Source organism: Musca domestica, unplaced genomic scaffold, assembly GCF_030504385.1.
Source record: "Musca domestica strain aabys unplaced genomic scaffold, Musca_domestica.polishedcontigs.V.1.1 1, whole genome shotgun sequence".
NCBI lineage: Eukaryota > Metazoa > Arthropoda > Insecta > Diptera > Muscidae > Musca > Musca domestica.
Genome location: NW_026712114.1, coordinates 17,255,471 through 17,274,086, shown reverse-complemented (window position 1 = coordinate 17,274,086; position 18,616 = coordinate 17,255,471). Strand labels below are relative to the sequence as shown.

Here is an 18,616-nt window from a genome sequence, read left to right as displayed (position 1 = left end):
CCAAATGACCGTTTTCGCACTAATGCCGCACCAAACTGTGACTTTTTCGTCATGAAGAGGCACTTCTTGAATCTCCTGAGGATTTTCAGTGGCGTAAAAACGACAATTTTGCTTATTTACGGTCCCATTCAATGTGAAATGGGCTTCATCGGACATGATAATTTTGTTCCAAAATTGCTCGTCATCTTCGGCCATTTCGATGACTCTTTGGGCCCATTTCAATGACTCTTTGGGCCCATTCCAATCGACGAGGCTTGTCCGCAGGCAACATTCTTTGCGTCAATTGAATTTTGTACGGGAACAAATGCAAATCAATGCGAATAATCCGTTGTAAAGTGGACCGAGCCATGCCCCACTGCTGAGAACGGCGTTTCTGGGATGTTCTTGGGGACCTCTCAACACTGGCTCGTACGGCAGCGAAATTCTCGGCCGATCGCCTTGGTCGACTTTTATATGGCCTCTTCGGATTAGAAAGAGCCTTACCAGTAGGAAATTTTTCGTATAAACGCTTAATGGTGTTCGTAGAAGGCTCACTTCTCACATTTTTTAATGTTTTAAAAGCACGTTGAGTTTTCACAATTGACTTCTTGTAAATTTCAACTATTTCAGAGAGCTCGCGTGGCGTGTATTGGTTCATGGTAAAAATCAGCTTGGACTGACGCTTCAAACGCGGTATGTCATTAAGCGATGTGAGATCTCTGTCAAAAGTTATGGCGTTGCCAGATGGGACCGTTGAATATGGGCAACCTTGTATGAACCTAGGTCGGAAAATAAGTTTCACATTTTAAGGTGGTTCTGGAAGTGTGTACTAATTGTGCAAACTGTACCAAATGGTACCAAATTTGGAACAGTTTGGTTTAGATATGGATGAAGATGGGATTTTGAAATTTTGTATTGGGGTGGGTCCCTATTGGTGGCAGGTTTGCGAATTAAAGTTGATTTTAGAAATATGTATGAAAAGTACTAAATAGTACTACATTTGGTACATTTTGGTATTAGGTGAAAAGATAGTGCTTGAAATCTACAATTTGGTATTAAGGTCGCTGTTCATGTTTAGCCTGGACATATGGAGGTGGTTTCCGAAATCTACATAATAATTGTACGAAAAGTACTGAATGGTACTATATGTGGCAGTATCTGATGCCCGGTATCAAATATCATTGTTTTGGAGTACATATTACGTATGTGGGGGACTTTAACACCAAATGGAATGAAACATAAATATGGGAGCTATAGCTATATCTGAACCGATTTTCACCACAATTTGAAGTACTTGATTCTGGATTAAATTCCGTCGGTAGTGTCAATATTCACTCCATTTGGGCTGATATTAGCCATTTGGTGAAAAATAAACATGAAATCAGATATCTGATACCAAAGATTATTGTTATATGTGAGGGACTTAAAAATGCAATTCGAATAAAACATATATATGGGGGCTTTAGCTATATCTGAGCAGATTTTAGACTGGGTTCGGTCGGAAGTTCCAAAATTCAGGTCGTTTGGACTGGTATTGGCCGTTTGGTGCATAATTTACGCAAAATCGGTTGATAATATATATGAGAACTATATCTAAATTTGAACCGGTTTTCACTTATTTCAATAGGGTTCGTTCTTGGGCCAAACGAATCTTGTTTGGAAAATTTTATCTCAGTCTGATAATAAGTGCGACCTGCATTTTATTTACAAAATTAATTGGACAGACAGGCAGACTGATATGCATAAATCAACTCAGAAAGTGATTCCATGTTGATCCTCAAAAGTAATTATGGGCCTATCTCTATTTATTCTCCATGTTACACACAAATGCACCAAGCCATAATACCCTTACCGCTATGTAGTGTAGGGTATAAAATTGTTTTTTTTTTTTCATATCATATGATAGTTCTTATGATATTTTTTTTTACTTTTTAAGAGAAGAATGCTGTCTTCCACAAAAAACTTTCCGGTATTCTGCTATAAAGGCATTCGGTCTTTTATGATTAAATTTCCTTATCTTATATAGAAAGAGGTTTAGTTTCAAAAATTACTTCTGGGGAAGAAGACTTTCTGCTTTCTATTAGAGACATTTTGGGTTCACATAAGAAGACCCTTTGGTATCTTATGAGAACGCCTTTCTGCTTCAGTTAAAGAAGCTGTACAGAATTTTTATGACCGGCCTAAATGCCTTAAACAATAAAGCTAATAAACATTTTTATTTAAGATAATAAATCTGTGTATTGTCCGTTGAGAAAATCATTGCTCGCCTTCTATGAGGAGGTACTGTCGGAATCTAATAGGAGACCTTGGCATGGAAGACGTAAGAAGACCATCTAGCTTTCAGTGACTCGGCCTTCAGGCTTGCGAAAAAAATAGATTCCGAATGAAGATGTGAGAAAAGCTTCTAGGCTTCAGTGACCTTCTGATTTGTGTAAGAATACTATAGAATGAAGGCCGGCTGTTCTACTGTGAGGTCTTATGTAGTATTTTTAGTTTACTCTGAGAATATCTTCTGGTCTTCTATAAAAATATCTTTCGGTCTTCAATGAGAGAACCTAGGAGTCACTTAAAAGTACATTTCTGGTTTTCTCAATGAGGAAACCATCTTAGCATTTTTCTAAAAGACGATCATGTTGTGGTCTTTTTGGAACAGGCCTTCCGGTGTTCTATAGGGAGACACTAAAACACATTTCTGGTCTTCTATAAGAAGTCACTTTGGTCTTCAGGTCTAGTCTTGCAATAAATCTTCTTGACTTATTTTGGAATATATTCAACTCCTTAATAAAAAAAACTTCTAGCCTTCTGTAAGAACACCCTCTGACGTTCCACGAAAAGGCTTTGCGGTTTTTAAAAGAAAATGTCTGGTCTTGTGTAAGAAGATTTTACAGTTTTTATTGCAAGACATTTTGGCGCATTTTCAGATGTATTTTTGGTTAATTTTGAGAATTAATTTTAATTAAACCATATGGTCGTTCTCTTTGAGGATAACGTTATTTTATTTATTTTTTTGAGATTTTTGAGGTTTGTCACAGAAATTTCTAAAGTGGCTTCAATGAAAGAGTTAAAGACGGAGAGCCCAAGTGATTGGGCAACCCATGGGGTCAAATCGTGAAAAGCTCCAATTTTCATTTGTTCCATGCAGACATTTTTTTTGGGAGACCCTCATTAGAGTTCACGATAAAATAATAGTAACAACAATAATAATAACAGGAAAACAAATATGTTTTGTAATGCAAAATAATCTAACTTTTAAATTACAGGTTGAGATAAAACAACTGCAACAAAGTCAAACGCCATAATTTTTAATTTTTTTTAAAATTTTATTGAATGAAAGCAAAAATATTAGAAATAGCATCAAATTCTAGAATAAGTTTAGATCTGTTCGAATTGGTCACCTTTGGCACGAATTATGGCCAATGAAAACGTCACACGCTGCCCAAATTTTGCTCTGTGGCATTCTGACACATTCCCGGCAAAGCGCTTGCTTAAGGTGATCGACACTTTGGTATTTCTTAGAGCCAACCTTGATTTCCAAAATACTCCAGACACAATAGTCCAACGGATTGGTATCCGGGGTTTTGGTGGCCATGCGCTGGAAATGATGCGAGGAACCTCATTTTGTGACCATTCTTGGTTGGCGCATGCTGAGTCCTGTTGGAATGTCCAAGGTCTGCGGCCAAAATGTTTGCGTGCCCAAGGCTTTAGTTCACCCTCCAGAATATGTTCGCTATAATATTCGGCATTTATTTTGATACCACGGTCGATGAATACGAGTGGAGAGCGACCATCGGCTGTTATGGTGGCCCACACCATAACCATGGCCGGCGCTTGAGATCTGGTGGCCAACCGAAGGGGCACATTTTCAGCCCGACCTCTTTGGCAAGTAAATACGATCGATCACTGCGACGCGGGTTTCGATTAAGTCGCTCCTTTAGTTTTCGAACCACATCTGCTGATGTTGCTATTTTCTTCCGTCCACTTCCTTGACGTCGGGCTACCCTACCAGTATCACAGTAACGAGCGATGGTACGAGACACAAAAGATTTATTCACATTTAAATGCTGGAATGCTCTAACGATATCCACTTGTGGTTTTCCAGCCAAATATAAAGAAATCACGTTATCACGATTGAATTCCATCACGAATAACTTTTTTTCTGGAAAATTCTCACTAAAATGCTTTTGTACGCTTGTAAAGAATACATTGAGCTGTCACTGGAATAATTTTAACAGTTGTCGGACGTTTAGGTCTTTGAGAAACCCTGTGTTCTTTAACAAAATTATGATTGTCAAACAGGTTTGTATAGCTCTTTTGGTATTCTACAAAAAGCCTGAAAATCGGGACTTCTATGGGCTTTTATAAAAAGGAAAAAATGGGCAATTTTTGTCTGTATGACCTATTTTTCTACAGTCGTCTATGCAGGTTGATATGATTAAAAATATTCGACGAAATCCAACCAAAATACATCAGAAGAAAGTCATAACTGCCAATCGATAAAACATTCCACCATTTTGGAAGACCTATCAGAAAATTTTTTAAATGATCGGAAAAAATGGCTAGCTTTATCAACAATTCACATTTTTGAAAAAAATAAAAAAAAGTTTTAAAAGGTTTTATGTATTTTGCCGTCAGAAAATAACCCTTGTTTTTCACATGGGTCTACACTATGAGCTTTAAAATCCTACTTTTTCATAACTGAAGAGGCAACAAGCCCTCTCGTTATAGCGGAATTTTAAACTCTTGTTATTCGTTAAACTTCCTGCAAACGTAACGGAGCTTATAATTTAATTTCCAAAGTAATCTTCTTATTTTGTACCGGAATTTAGGTTCATTGACTCAACTTTCCTAGGATAACAATGTAACTAACCACTACTTAAATAAAGACAAGAAATAAATACATCTATCATGACGTCACTTTGAATCTAAGAAAAAAATATATAAATAAAAGACAATTCCTCATAACTCCATTACTAGGGATTTCACACATATATAAATTAATTTTATTAACTGATGATAAAAATAACAAATAAAACATTATGATTGGCAAACAGGTTCTGATGTGGTTGGCCGATGATCTTCTCTAGGAAAAAAGTGTGAATCAAGCAAAAAAAAGTCCAATAGACCTGAAAACATCATCATTACAAACACACAAATAGAATCAGAACTTTGAGATAAAAGTCTAGCTTCCAAATAGATAACGATTAGCAGATTGATTTAGTCATAACTTAAACGTTCTACAGAAGTAGTCATCATTTTAAAGTTTTATAGAGTGTTTTAGAAGAAATACAAAAATGAAGTTTCTACAGAGTTTAATATGGGTAATAAAATTAAAAAAAAAAATAAATAAATAAGAAGAAATAAATTAGATAAAAGATCTTGAGTATCTATCAAACATCAACTTTTTACAAAAAAATTAAAGGAATATAAAAAAACTTGACGAAAAAATAATAATAATTGACAAAACATATATAATGAACTTAATTTCAAATTAATTTAAAAAATCTCTAATTATGACCAAATCGGATGTTTTTATGATACTTACAATTTGTGGATAAAGTTATTACGATCGAAAATCACAAATAGTGGATACGTTTTTCGAAATAGTTTTTTGCTGGGTACAAACCCAAAAAATTCACCAGAAAAGTATTTAATTTAAAAAATTTGTGACTATATATTTCAAAATCCAAACCCTGAAGGATATGTTCTACCTATTAGGGGTTTAAAATGTGAATATCCTCCACCACTTGGAACGAATTTGGCAATTTAAAATTTTTTTCAATACCGAATTTAACCGTTATATTAGGGTCTATAGGATGCCGTGGACCTGCATCATAAAAATACCACATATGTATACCAAAACGTGGATCTACATGGTCAATTTTCAATACCAAAAGTCCTGCAGACATAATATACATTTGAGTAATATTTTATCAACCTACTTCATTTCATTCGGAAGCTAGAGTGATTTCCACAGACGGACAGACATGTAGACGAACAGACGGACGCCAAATCGACATATGCTAATCAAGAATATATATACTTTGTGGGGTCTAAAATGTATATTTCGAGGTGTTACAAACGGAATGATAAATTTAATATACCCTCCATACTATTGTGGAGGGTATAAAAATACCCAGATCAAGTGAGTCTTGGACATAAAGAGCATTCAGACAGTACAGCTATATTTAGGTAATAAAAATCTAGAAAATGCACGATACCTCCTCAGCGAAATATCCACCTTAAAATTTAAGGTTCGTTCCAACAGTTCGTGTTAAGTCTGTTTAGTACTCAAAATGCACAATTTATTCAGATAGATTTTTTTTATTTAAAACTTTATACATCATACTATATGTTCGGGTTTTACATATTATTCAAGTTTTTCCTTTTTCAAAGAGAAAATTTTTTACCTCTTACACCAACAAATCTTCAAAATCTTTTTTGATGCTTACAGTGGAGGTAAACCATTGCACGATGGTTCCACGTCCAATTTTTCTGACCAAAACTTTTTCAACGTGTCTTTATGTAAACATCATAAAGCAACAGAGAGTTCGATACCAAATCTCAGAATTGCAGGTATTATCTATTAACCCAATACCAAATTTAGTAACATTTAGTACGGATAATCAAAACAATCTACATCTCTCCATCCTAGACACCAACAGTGATCCAAAATTAGTTCTATTCGAAAAATTATGGTACGCATTCGCAAAATCACCACCATATACCAACAGAGATCTCAATATTAAATTTCGGAATTCCAACTCCTTACAACTTTTCGTAAAATTATATGACACATTTCAAAAACCACCTCCAAATCTCAACCTCAGATACCAACAGTTGCAAAATTTCAGAATTGTATCTTTATCCCTTCACTTAATATCAAATTATTAATAGTTAAATTTGAAGATCCCCTATCCATATCCATAACAGAGAGCTCAATATCAAATGTTATGACTCAAACTCTATCCCTTTACCCAATACCAGAATTAGTACAATTTAGTACTTTCCGAACAATTATAAACGCAATGACGTCTATACCAAATTTAAGGATTTCAGTCCTATCCCTTCACCCAATTTAGTACTATTTAGTAATTTTCGTACAATACGATACTCAAAACCACCTAAATACCTCGATTCCACATATCAATGTCAAATTTGAGGATTCCACCCCAATTCCTTCACCCAATACCAACTTTAGTACCATTTAGTACTTTTTGTACAAAAAAAGCATATATTTCCAAACCACCGGCAAATCTCAAACACAGATACCATCAGCAATCTCAATATTAAATTTCAGATTTTTCTCTCTATCCCAATGTTTGGTATATTTCGTACAATTATAGTACACATTTCCGAAACCATCTCCGAAGATTGGATTAGTTCAAATTGGTCACCTTTGACACGAATTATGGCCTTCAAACGGCCAATGAAACCGTCACACGCTGTACGAATGTTGATCTGTGGTATTTTGACTCAAGACACAATAGTCCAATGGATTGATATCCGGAGATTTTGGTGGCCATTGTACGCTGGAAATAAACCGAGGAACCTCATTTTCTAACCATTCTTGGGTGGCGCATGCTTAGTCCTGTCTGAATGTCCAAGGTCTGCGGCCAAAATGTTCAAGTGCCCAATACACCCTCCAGAATATTTTCGCGATAATATTCGACATTTATTCTGATGCCAAGGTCGATTAGTACGAGCGGAGAGCAAACATCGGCGGTTATGGCGCTTGAACTCTGCTGGCCAACCGAAGGTGCACATTTTCAGCTGACCTCTTTGGCAAGTAAACACGATCATTTGGTTTGTTTACAAACTGCTGGACAACGAATGTTATCTCATCGAAGAAAACCAAATTCGGCAGTTCAATACTTTCGGCCAAGCGAAGCAACTTTTTAGCTCTTTTGAGTCTATTTTCTTTCTGTTGCGGTGTAAGTTCTTACACTTTTTTGGAATTTCAATAACTTTACCCATTTACGAATTTCCAAAAACTTTACACGCCTACGCATCAAGGCTGACCCTCGTGCAAAATTTAAGATTTAGCTTCAGCCGTTCGTTTAGGCGTTGATTCGCGATCACTCAGTTATTTCCCTTCACACTAAACTCTATCCGCAAAAAGGGTAAATATCTCTTTAAAGATTAAAATGACAAACTAATGAGTCTAAAACCTTCAAAATACCTCAAATCCGAGATACCATTAATTGAGGCTATGCAGAATAGTGAACCTGTATTCAAAATTACTTTAATAAAGAGTTTCTAGATCGTGACATACTGATGATAACTATATTCATATAACTAGTATAGATCTCTAGAAAATATGTTTAAAAATCCACGCCTAGATGGGCCTCTAGAAAATATGAAGATGGGTCTCTAGAAAATATATTTATAAATCCACGCCTATAGTGAAGATGAGCCTCTAGAAAATATGTTTAAAAATCCACGCCTAGATGGGCCTCTAGAAAATATGAAGATGGGTCTCTAGAAAATATATTTATAAATCCACGCCTATAGTGAAGATGAGCCTCTAGAAAATATGTTTAAAAAATCCACGCCTATAGTGAAAATATGCTTAAAAAATCCACGCCTATAGTGAAGATGGGGCCTCTAGAAAATATGTTTAAAAAATCCACGCCTATAGTGAAGATGGGGCCTCTAGAAAATATGTTTAAAAAATCCACGCCTATAGTGAAGATGGGGCCTCTAGAAAATATGTTTAAAAAATCCACGCCTATAGTGAAGATGGGGCCTCTAGAAAATATGTTTAAAAAATCCACGGCTATGGTGAAGATGTGCCTCTAGAATATATGTTCAAAAAATCCACGTCTAAAGTGAAGATGGGCCTCTGGAAATATATGTTAAAAAAATTCGTGACTATAGTGAAGATGGGGCTCCAGAAAATATGTTTAAGAAATCGACGCCTATAGTGAATATGGGACTCTAGAAAATATGTTTAAAAAATCGACGCCTATAGTGAAAATGGGGTCTCTTGAAAATTTGTTTAAAAAAGCCACGCCAATAGTGTAGATGGGGCCTTTAGAAAATATGATTAAAAAATCTACGGATGGAGGAGGATGGGTCTCTAGAAAATATGTTTAAAAAATATACGCCTATGGTGAGGATGGGCCTCTAGAAAATATGTTTAAAAAATCCAGGCCTTTAGTAAAGATGGCCTCTAGAAAATATGCTTAAAGAATCCAGGCATATAAAAAATCCACGTCTATAGTGAAGATGGGGCCTCTAGAAAATATGTTTAAAAAATCCACGTCTATAAAAAATCCACGCCTATAGTGAAGATAGGCCTCTAGAAATGTATTCAAAAAATCCACGCCTATAGTGAAGATGGGCCTCTAGAAAATATGTTTAAACAATCCACGTCTATAAAAAATCCAAGCCTATAGTGAAGATGGGCCTCTAGAAAATATGTTTAACAAAATCCACGCCTATAGTGAAGATGGGCCTCTAGAAAATATGTTTAAAAAATACAGGCCTTTAGTGAAGATGAGTCTCCAGAAATATTGGTAAAAAATCCACGCCTATAGTGAAGATGGGCCTCTAGAAAATATCCTATAGCAAAGATGGGTCTCCAGAAAAATAGAGGCCTATATCGAAGATGGGCCTCTAGAAAAAGTGTTTAAAAAATTCTAATTCTAGATTTTATTCTAATTTTTCAGTTGTTCGTGCTATTGCTAAGTTTTGTTTCCCTTGTTATGGCCAAAGAAGAAAAAAATGGTTATATCTACAAAAAGCCCTTGATTCCGTTTGGACTACCCACATTCGCTCCATTACAGAAAATGTCTACCCTGGAAATTTCCAATACTGAACATCAAACTCCTATAAATAAACAACCATTTTTCAATTCTCCAAAGAAGATTGAGTCTGGATTCAAAATTCACACAGAATCTCATGTCACCACAGGGAAGGAACAACTCTCAAACTCCCCCTTAAAGAGCGATGACCTTTCGAACCACAACCAGTTTCATAATAACAAAGCCAATTTTCATGTTCCCACACACATCGAATCAAATCACGACGGACCAATGGTGACAGAAAATTATTCAAAATTCACCACTGATTTCGTATCGAACCACAAAGTTTGTAATGAAGAGTTGCACAGCAGTAGCTTCACAACACAGGTCGGTAACACCATTGACAACGAACCGGATTTGGAACATGTTTTAAATCAAAATGGTGAGGCCATATATCGTTTGGCAATCGAGCCCACAAAATTAATACAAAAACACAAAAATCACAGCAACAACAACAAAGACGATGTGGTAAAACGTTTGAAATTGAAAAATATAAAATATAATGTCACACAATTTTGTTGCGAACAAACCAATGAATCGCTGAATGCCACCTTTGCGGAGCTCTCCCGGAATCGGCCATTGGAGAGAAGGCTAACGCCGTATAAAGAGACAATAGTGGAGGAGGGATATTTCTATTAATTTTCATAAAAAATCCCAAGCCTAAGGGCATCCAGGTATTACCGACCTATAGCTACGTAATAATCTAAGTAGAAGAAGAGTGAACCCTAAGTTTTTCCCATAGTATTCATAAATTTGTAAAACATAATTTTAAATATTATATAATAATAAAAAAATAATTAAAAAACTACATAGAAAACAAACAAGTCTTAGTTTTTTTCATTTTTTGTTTGTTTGTAATTGCCAATGTTTATTTTTTTTTAAGTTGCCTTAAGTCTATTTTTAACTTAAATATTAAATAACAAGAAATAAAATAATAAAAATAAATAATCATAAAAAACAGAAAACCTCCATAGCACAATAACAACGTTCTCCTCTGCCACGTCAAGCATATTCTACAATATCATTGTCCGTTTCATCATTATGCCGTTCATCATCATTTCCAATGATTATCATCGCCGATCCTCCTCCTCTCTTAATGTTTCACATAAGCATCATAATCAAACTCCTCCCATTCCAAACCATTTGTATTGGGTTTGGTGTTACCCTTTGCTAACGAACGTTGGTTCCTTTTCTCACGAGCCACATCGAATTCCTCATCATGGGCACGAGCAGCAATTTCCTTTTGACTGAGAGCTTGTGGTGCCCTCAAAAAGGCAACCTTACGCCTCACAACGTGTGGCACACCTCGACTTTCCATCATTTCCAATTCCGACATTGGATTATTTTCCGATTCTGCATTGTAGAAGGTATCGAAATTTTGAAATTGTATCGATTCGGAGGGTAGATTATCATCGACCATAACCATATCGTAGTTTCCGGGAAGGGGTCCAGCGCAAACCACTGTTGCAATGGACACCAAGGCGAAGAGCTGGTAATTTGAGGAGAAAACGATTAAAAATTTGTCAGTAAAAATAAAAAAGAGATTGACTTGAAACCAATAGCAATATTGGATCAAAAAACCAAACCCAAAAAAAATTTGCAGTAGCCAATTACGTAATAGAACTTAATGGGGCAGTGTTTTATTTCATCGATCTACGTTGAATTCTTGAAATGTCAAGCCTGTTAATATGTGAGTTCAAAGGAAAGATAATAAGGCCTTTAAGCATAATTTTGAGTCGATGAAATAGATACCTTACCACGAGGAAAACTAAAATGATAGGCATATAGGAAATACGATTTTGGCCATTACATGCCTCGACGGAATCAATTCTTATGGCAATGATATGCCTCTACAAAAAGGTCTAAGGAAACCATGCCTATAACCAAGATAGGCCTCTTGAATGTATTTTTCAAAATAAATCGAGCTAATATCCAAGGTAATAAGCCTGAAACCTGAAACAACCCATCAAATCCTTACATATGCGCTAAACCTAAATGGACATACATTCAACATTTAAAATTCTAAATTAAAATCCTGAATGTTATATTTACGAGTTGCCCCATATAGGTACTTGTTAAAGGATATGTGTACTCTCACACATATGGCTATATATATATAATTTTATACGGCCAAAACTTGCCTCATCGAAATAACGATTTTAGACCCCTGTCCACTTAGGACCAAATCCGTTTCAGGACACTTGGAGTCGATCTAGCGATTTCCGTCCGTCTGTCAGACTGGTGCGCACGATAAGTCTCGAAGGGAATATCCGATTTGGTACATCGTAATATTATTATCAAAATTAGATCGAGTTCGGAGATGGGCTATATCGGTCCACTCCTTAAGGTACCTGCCTCAAAAAATTTCCAAATTTAAAAAAAAAAATATATTTTACTGCACAGAAAGAGAAAGGATGATCCGATTTTGCTCCAACTTTGCAAATCTTACTTTTGCCATTTCCAGTGCAACGTGGGGTGTGAAAATGGGCAATATCGGTCCACTCCATCAAGTACCTCACCCTAAGGGGTTAAAATTTCGAATAATTATAACTCATATAAAATGTGAGTCCGATTATATTCAAATTTCAGACATAACAATACCCAAGGTCTGGTGTGAAAATGGGATATATCGGTCCACTCCTCTCCCACAAAGTGTCAACATTTTTAATATTCACGAAGCACATTAACCCTTCTGTTGCCTCATCAACAAAGCTTCATACTTTGCAATACTTAAGGGTGAGATGCAAAAACTGCAACCAAATTCAGACTGCTGTCATTTCTAAGCCACTAGTCCGACAGCTGTTAAAATTATTCCAGTGACAGCTCCTTATATTGTTTAAAAGAGTACAAAAACCTTTTGGTGGGAATTTTCCTAAAAAATATTTATTCGGGATGGAATTTAACCGTGATAGTGTGGTTTCTTTATATTTGGCTGGACAACCACTAGTGGCTATCGTTAGAGCACTCCAGCATTTAAATGTGAATAAATCTTTTGTGTCTCGTATCGTCGCTCGTTACCGTAGCGTAGCCCGACGTCACGGAAGTGGACGGAAGAAAACAGCAACATCAGCAGAAATAGTTCGAAAAGTAAAGAGGTGACTTGATCGAAAACCGCGTCACGTTGGCCGAAAATTGGCTCGTGAGCTGAACATATCGCAATATTGCAATCGGCAAATATTGAAAACTGAGATCGAGGAAAAGCCATTGAAATTCCAAAAAGTAAAGGAACTTACACCGCAACAGATAGAAAATAGACTCAAAAGAGCAAAAGAGTTGTGTCGCTTGGCTGAAAGTGGTGAACTGCCGAAAAACATTCGTTGTCCAGCAGTTTGTAAACCAACAAAATGATTGTGTTTACTTGGCCACCAGAACTCAAGCGCCGGCCATGATGATGGTGTGGTCCGCCATAACAGCCTATGGTCTCTCTCCGCTCGCCCGCTTTAAATCGACCGTGGCATCAGATAAATGCCGAATATTATCGCGAAAATATTCTGGAAGGTGTATAAAGGCCTTGGGCACGCAAACATTTTGGCCGCAGACCTTGGACATTCCAACAGGACTCAACACCATCGCACGCAGTACGCACCACCCAAGAATGGTTAGAAAATGAGGTTCCTCGTTTCATTTCCTGCGCACAATGGCCACCAATATCTCCGGATACCAATCCGTTGGACTATTGTGTCTGGAGTATTTTGGGAAGCAAGGTTGGCACTAAAAAATACCAAAGTGTCGATCACCCAAAGCAAGCGCATTGACTGGAATGGCCCAAAATACCGCAGAGCAACATTCGGGCAACGTGTGATGGTTTCATTGGTCGTTTGAAGGCCATAATTCGTGCCAAAGGTGGCCAGTTCGAACAAATCTAAACTTATTCTGAAATTTGATGCTACTTCCGACATTTGTTGTTTTCATTCAATAAAATTTAAAAAAAAAAACTGACCATTTTGCAATAACAAAATTTAAAAAAAAAATGTTAAAATTATGACTTTTAACTTTGTTGCAGTTTTTTTTAATCTCAACTTGTATATGGACCACTATGGCACCTCGCCCACAATTGAAAATTTAAAAAAAAAAAAAACACATAAAGTCCAAATCTGGACCTAAAAATTAGACTTAGGTCAGATACGAGATGAGTAATATTGGCTTCGGAAACTACACAATAACGGTTAATAATACCCTACAACACTATGTGTTGGAGGTATTATAAGTTTGATTGGACCAACATTTATGTAAAACCGCGAAATATTGGTCCTGCACATAGGATGTTATGTATGGATATTCCTATCTCGCCAAGTTCTAGCTGTGTATGTCCTCCGTCCATATTAAAGTGCAATCACGCTACAGGTCGCAATTTATGGCCCGATACTCACGAAATTTAAAATGGAGGTGGGGTTAGGTTCAGAGTAGAAGCCTATTGTTTTGGAGATGTTCACAAAATAATTAGGGGATTGAAATGGAACAAAAACAGAATAATTTCCTGATTTTGCTGTAGCTCTACAGGCCACAATTATGAACCAATCGACATGGAGTTTGAGTTTAGAGCTGGCCAGAAGTCTGCCAATTTGGGAGGCCATTGGACAATATTGGGCGACTAAAATAAACCATAACTTTTATGTCAAAAATACGAAAATGGCCACTAAACCACGAATATTTTTAGTCCCTGCCAAATCACATATACATTAAAGGTCACTTCTAACCATTACGGTGATGCTAATAGCCAAGATATTGGATATATAGCAAAATATGTAAAAAATATGTAAAATAAATTGACATTAGTTATTCTGCTTGTAAGCCAAGAACCGATTTATTGTCTGATTTTCACAGTTCCCATCAATTCAAAATGGTGTCTTGCTAGAAAAGTATAAAATCTTAGAAAATCGCCTAAAAAATGCCAATAAAATAGTGACATTATTTTTACATTTTTTTTTTTTTGAATTTTTGCTATATTTTTTATCGCATTTTTTCAACTTGACTTACAATTTTTAATTCTAAAAATGTTTACACTCTGCAACACTACGTGGTGAGGGTCGCAATTGCCCGATTCTTATGGAATTTTTCATGGCTTTTTTGAAGACGTACATTTAGGGGTTCAAATTGACCAAAAAATTAAAATTATAATTTTTATAATTATAAACCAATCGACAAGGAATTTAACATAAGAAGAGAGTTAAGGACAGGGAAGAAGTCTATTATTTTGGATGACCATTGGATTATATTTAACTATAAAATGGACCATAACGAAAGTGTGAAATTGTTTTGAATACCTAACAATATGACGGAGTGCGTAAATGTTGGGCAAATGTCCTTCGTCAAAAGGCTTAGGGTAACATCGGGCCAGAGCTCTATGACATAATTTCAAAAACGAAATCTTCCGAAACGGATTTGGACATGAGGGGGCTTCCAACATGTTGTAGTGTTGTAGGGTATCACATAGTCGGCCCCGCCAACTATAGCCTTTGCTTAATTTTTATATTTAAAAATTTTTAAGGCATTCAGACTTTGAAAATTTAAAAAGTGTCACAATTTGCTACAGGTTTTTTCAGTATATCACTAAATTTGCGTATAATTTTTCCACTCTTCTCCAGCTTGTAATCCAATACCGGGATCTTACTTTAATGTTCACAGATATCCACAACATTCTTGCTCACCTTAATCACTGCAAATCCTTTCATTCTGAAGTATTTTATTTCAATAATATTTTGTAATTTGTTTATTTTTTTTGTTAATTTAATTTTTCAATAAATTTCTGGAGATGCGTGTGGTAATTCACTGATCTGACAACTAACTGCATTACGATGATTTGATATTGTTTTTATACCAGATATTCAATGAAATATTCAATATATGTATTTTTCATTATTTTTGTCCTCTTCCAGAATGTTTTTCATTTTCAAACTTTTTTTTGGGAATTTTTAATGATTTTAATTATTTTTTTTTTTTTTCAAACTGTATTGTTTCATGCATTTTCGATTCTAATTTATTACAAAAAGGCAAGAACCGGATACCGCGATGTTGTGCATGACAAAAAGTTTGCAATAAATATGGGACAAAAATCGATGACATCAAATTTGAATACATATCTGTTTGAAAAATAATTACAAAAAACCAAAATAAAAATGAAATTAAAATTGTTTTGAGGATATTTTTGATATTGCATATTGATATGATATTTTTTGATCTGGTCAATTAAAAACGAATAGGAGGCGCCTCTATTCCCCAATAAAAAGCGCCATTCAATAACCCCTTTTTTGTCGACCAGAAATTTGTATCAATCATCGAAAACCAAAACAAAATTATTCTAAAAATTCAAAAACCGCATTTGTTCTACCCACCCCCTCTACACATTGCATATGTAATCGCCAAGATTTATTTCACTTTCACTGTGCGCTGAATCAAAATCGCCATGTCAATGAACTGAAACTGACTGACTGAGTTTTTTCGCCTGTTTGATTTCGCCTGTTTGATTGCAAACGCAATGTTTGTTTTTATTACAGAGGGGGAATTCCGCAAAAAAAAATTAATATTCCAATAGTATGTCGTAAATATCGATCTGTTTTGTAAGTATAATTCTTCATTCTGTTTTGGGGAACCTGATGTGGAGAATTAAAAATTCAAAATTAAGTTAACGATTTGAATGCAAAATTGTTGAATAATTAAATAAATGGTTTGTTAATTTGTCAATCGATCGTGTGTGCGTCTGTATCATCGAATTGGTATTATAGGTAGTCCAATAAAATTAATTGGCCTATAAATAACTCCATGGCCAATTTGGAGTATTTTCTATTTATAGCTTATTTTTGTGGGAATAATTCCACGTGCGTTCCTTTTGAGATAATCGAATTCGATTTTTCTGTGATTTTGGTTCGGTGTGAGGTAACAAACTTTTTTGCGAAAAAATACAATAAAGGGCGATTTTTAGGTATTACACGGCTGGCTTAAATAGTTCACGCACGTTTTGTTTCAGTGTCAAATGTCTTCAGTTTGGTCTATAATTATAGACATAAACGGACCACGCTTGCAAATTATTGAGTTTCGTTATCAAATTGCGAGCTTGGTTAAGAAATTTCATCGCGCACTTCTTTCACTCAGCGGCGAAGCTAATTTTTTGGTTCAATATGTACGTAAATAAGCAGAATTGTCGATTTTGAATGTCACCTAGAAGTTTTGCAAAACCTAAAAATGCATCACGAAAACGCCACAGATAGTTACATCACATAAAAATGTACTTATTGGGAGGTCACGGCTATGATTGTCCGATTAAACGCCTTTAGACTATTATCTGTGGGGTTATTTTAATGTTCATATCAATACAGGAGAGAGTGGTTCAACTGACGCATTTGAAGACAACATAGAAGCATGTATTCGTGAGAGGGTATGCCAAAATTGGACTAAGAAGATAGACTATTTGTGGCGCAGTCGTTGTCAATATTTCCATGAAATAAGCTTCAAACAGTAAATTTTGTGGAACGTAAATAAAAAGTGTCCTTTGTATTTATTTTATTTACATTTTATATTTAATTTATTTACTTATGTTTATTTTGTCGGCAGGTTAAGTTCGTAAACGGACCATAGAGGTCTACGTTTTCATATAGCCCCCATATAACGGTACCTCCATATATTCAGTATTTTAATGATTTTAGCGACATTATTCACCGGAATTGTTTCAAATTTGGTATTTGAAGTTCGAAATGGATACTACAGCTTAAGACAGAAAATTGTCTGTGCAGGTCCATGTCTTCATATAGCCCACATATAACGGTACCTCCCAGTATTCGGTATTTTGATGATTTTAGGTACAATCCTCACCGAAATTGTTTGAGATGTCGTATTTAAAGATCGTAATGGATACTACAGCCTGTGACAGAAAATTGTCTATGCTGGTCCAGGTCTTCGCACAGCTCCGATATAACGGCACCTCCCTATATACGATATTTTGATGATTTTAGCTACATTAGTCACCATTTATTTCAAGTTGCGAATTTGAATATGGACCACGTCGTATAGACCCCAATATAATGGCTTTATTCGGAATTTTTAAGATTTTAACAGAATTTTTAATGGGTTTTATTTTTTTGAAAATTTAAAAAATTCATTCCAAATCGTGGCGGGTATTCAAGGTTCGGCCCGTCCGAACTTACTGCTTTTAAACTTGTTTATTATTATTTATATATTTATGTTTGTAAAATTTTCTATAGTTCACATAAATTTGTTGCGCTTACCATATATTTGTAAGAGAATGAGGACTTACCTGTAATCAGAGAAGAGACAAATTATTAAAATGTGTATTCAATAAACTTCTGGAATTTTAAAGGACTTGGGATCCAATGATTAACTTAATTAAGATTCTATACTATAAGATAATTTGACTCCAAACCAATTCTAATATTCCTCAAAACATTAAAAAAAGTAAAAAAATAAAAAACAAACAAGTCGGAAAGTAGACGTCGGCCTGCGCAAAGTCCTGAATGAACTTATTTTTCGAAATCCAATTTTTATACCCTACAACACTTTGTGTTAGGGGTATTATAAGTTTGATTAGGGCTAAAAATTATGTAACACCTCGAAATATTGGTTTCCCACATAGGAAAGTATATATGGATCTTCCTATCTCGCCAAGCTGAGTCGATCTAGCTTTTATGTCCGTCCGTCCGTGTGTACGTCTGCCTGTCTGTCGATGTTAATTTGTTAATGTTAATATTGAAGTTTATATTTTGTAATATTTTTTCACCTTACAACACAGGTTGGTGTTATTATATATAGATTGCAATTATCGTCCGATCCTCTCGAAAAATTTCATAATGGTAGGGTTACGCTCAGAAGGGCTAGGCCTA

At 35.4% G+C, this 18,616-nt stretch overlaps 1 protein-coding gene across 1 annotated transcript; it reads right to left on the bottom strand.

Annotated features, from left to right (window-relative positions):
* Positions 1-10,610: 10,610 nt before the first annotated feature.
* Positions 10,611-15,592, bottom strand: LOC101888437 (uncharacterized). The gene is made up of 2 exons (XM_005187470.4): positions 15,434-15,592; positions 10,611-11,274 (listed from the first exon to the last, which is right to left on the bottom strand). The coding sequence occupies exons 1-2, from the start codon at positions 15,455-15,457 to the stop codon at positions 10,879-10,881; spliced, it is 420 nt and encodes a 139-aa protein (XP_005187527.2). The 5' UTR covers positions 15,458-15,592; the 3' UTR covers positions 10,611-10,878.
* Positions 15,593-18,616: the final 3,024 nt, after the last annotated feature.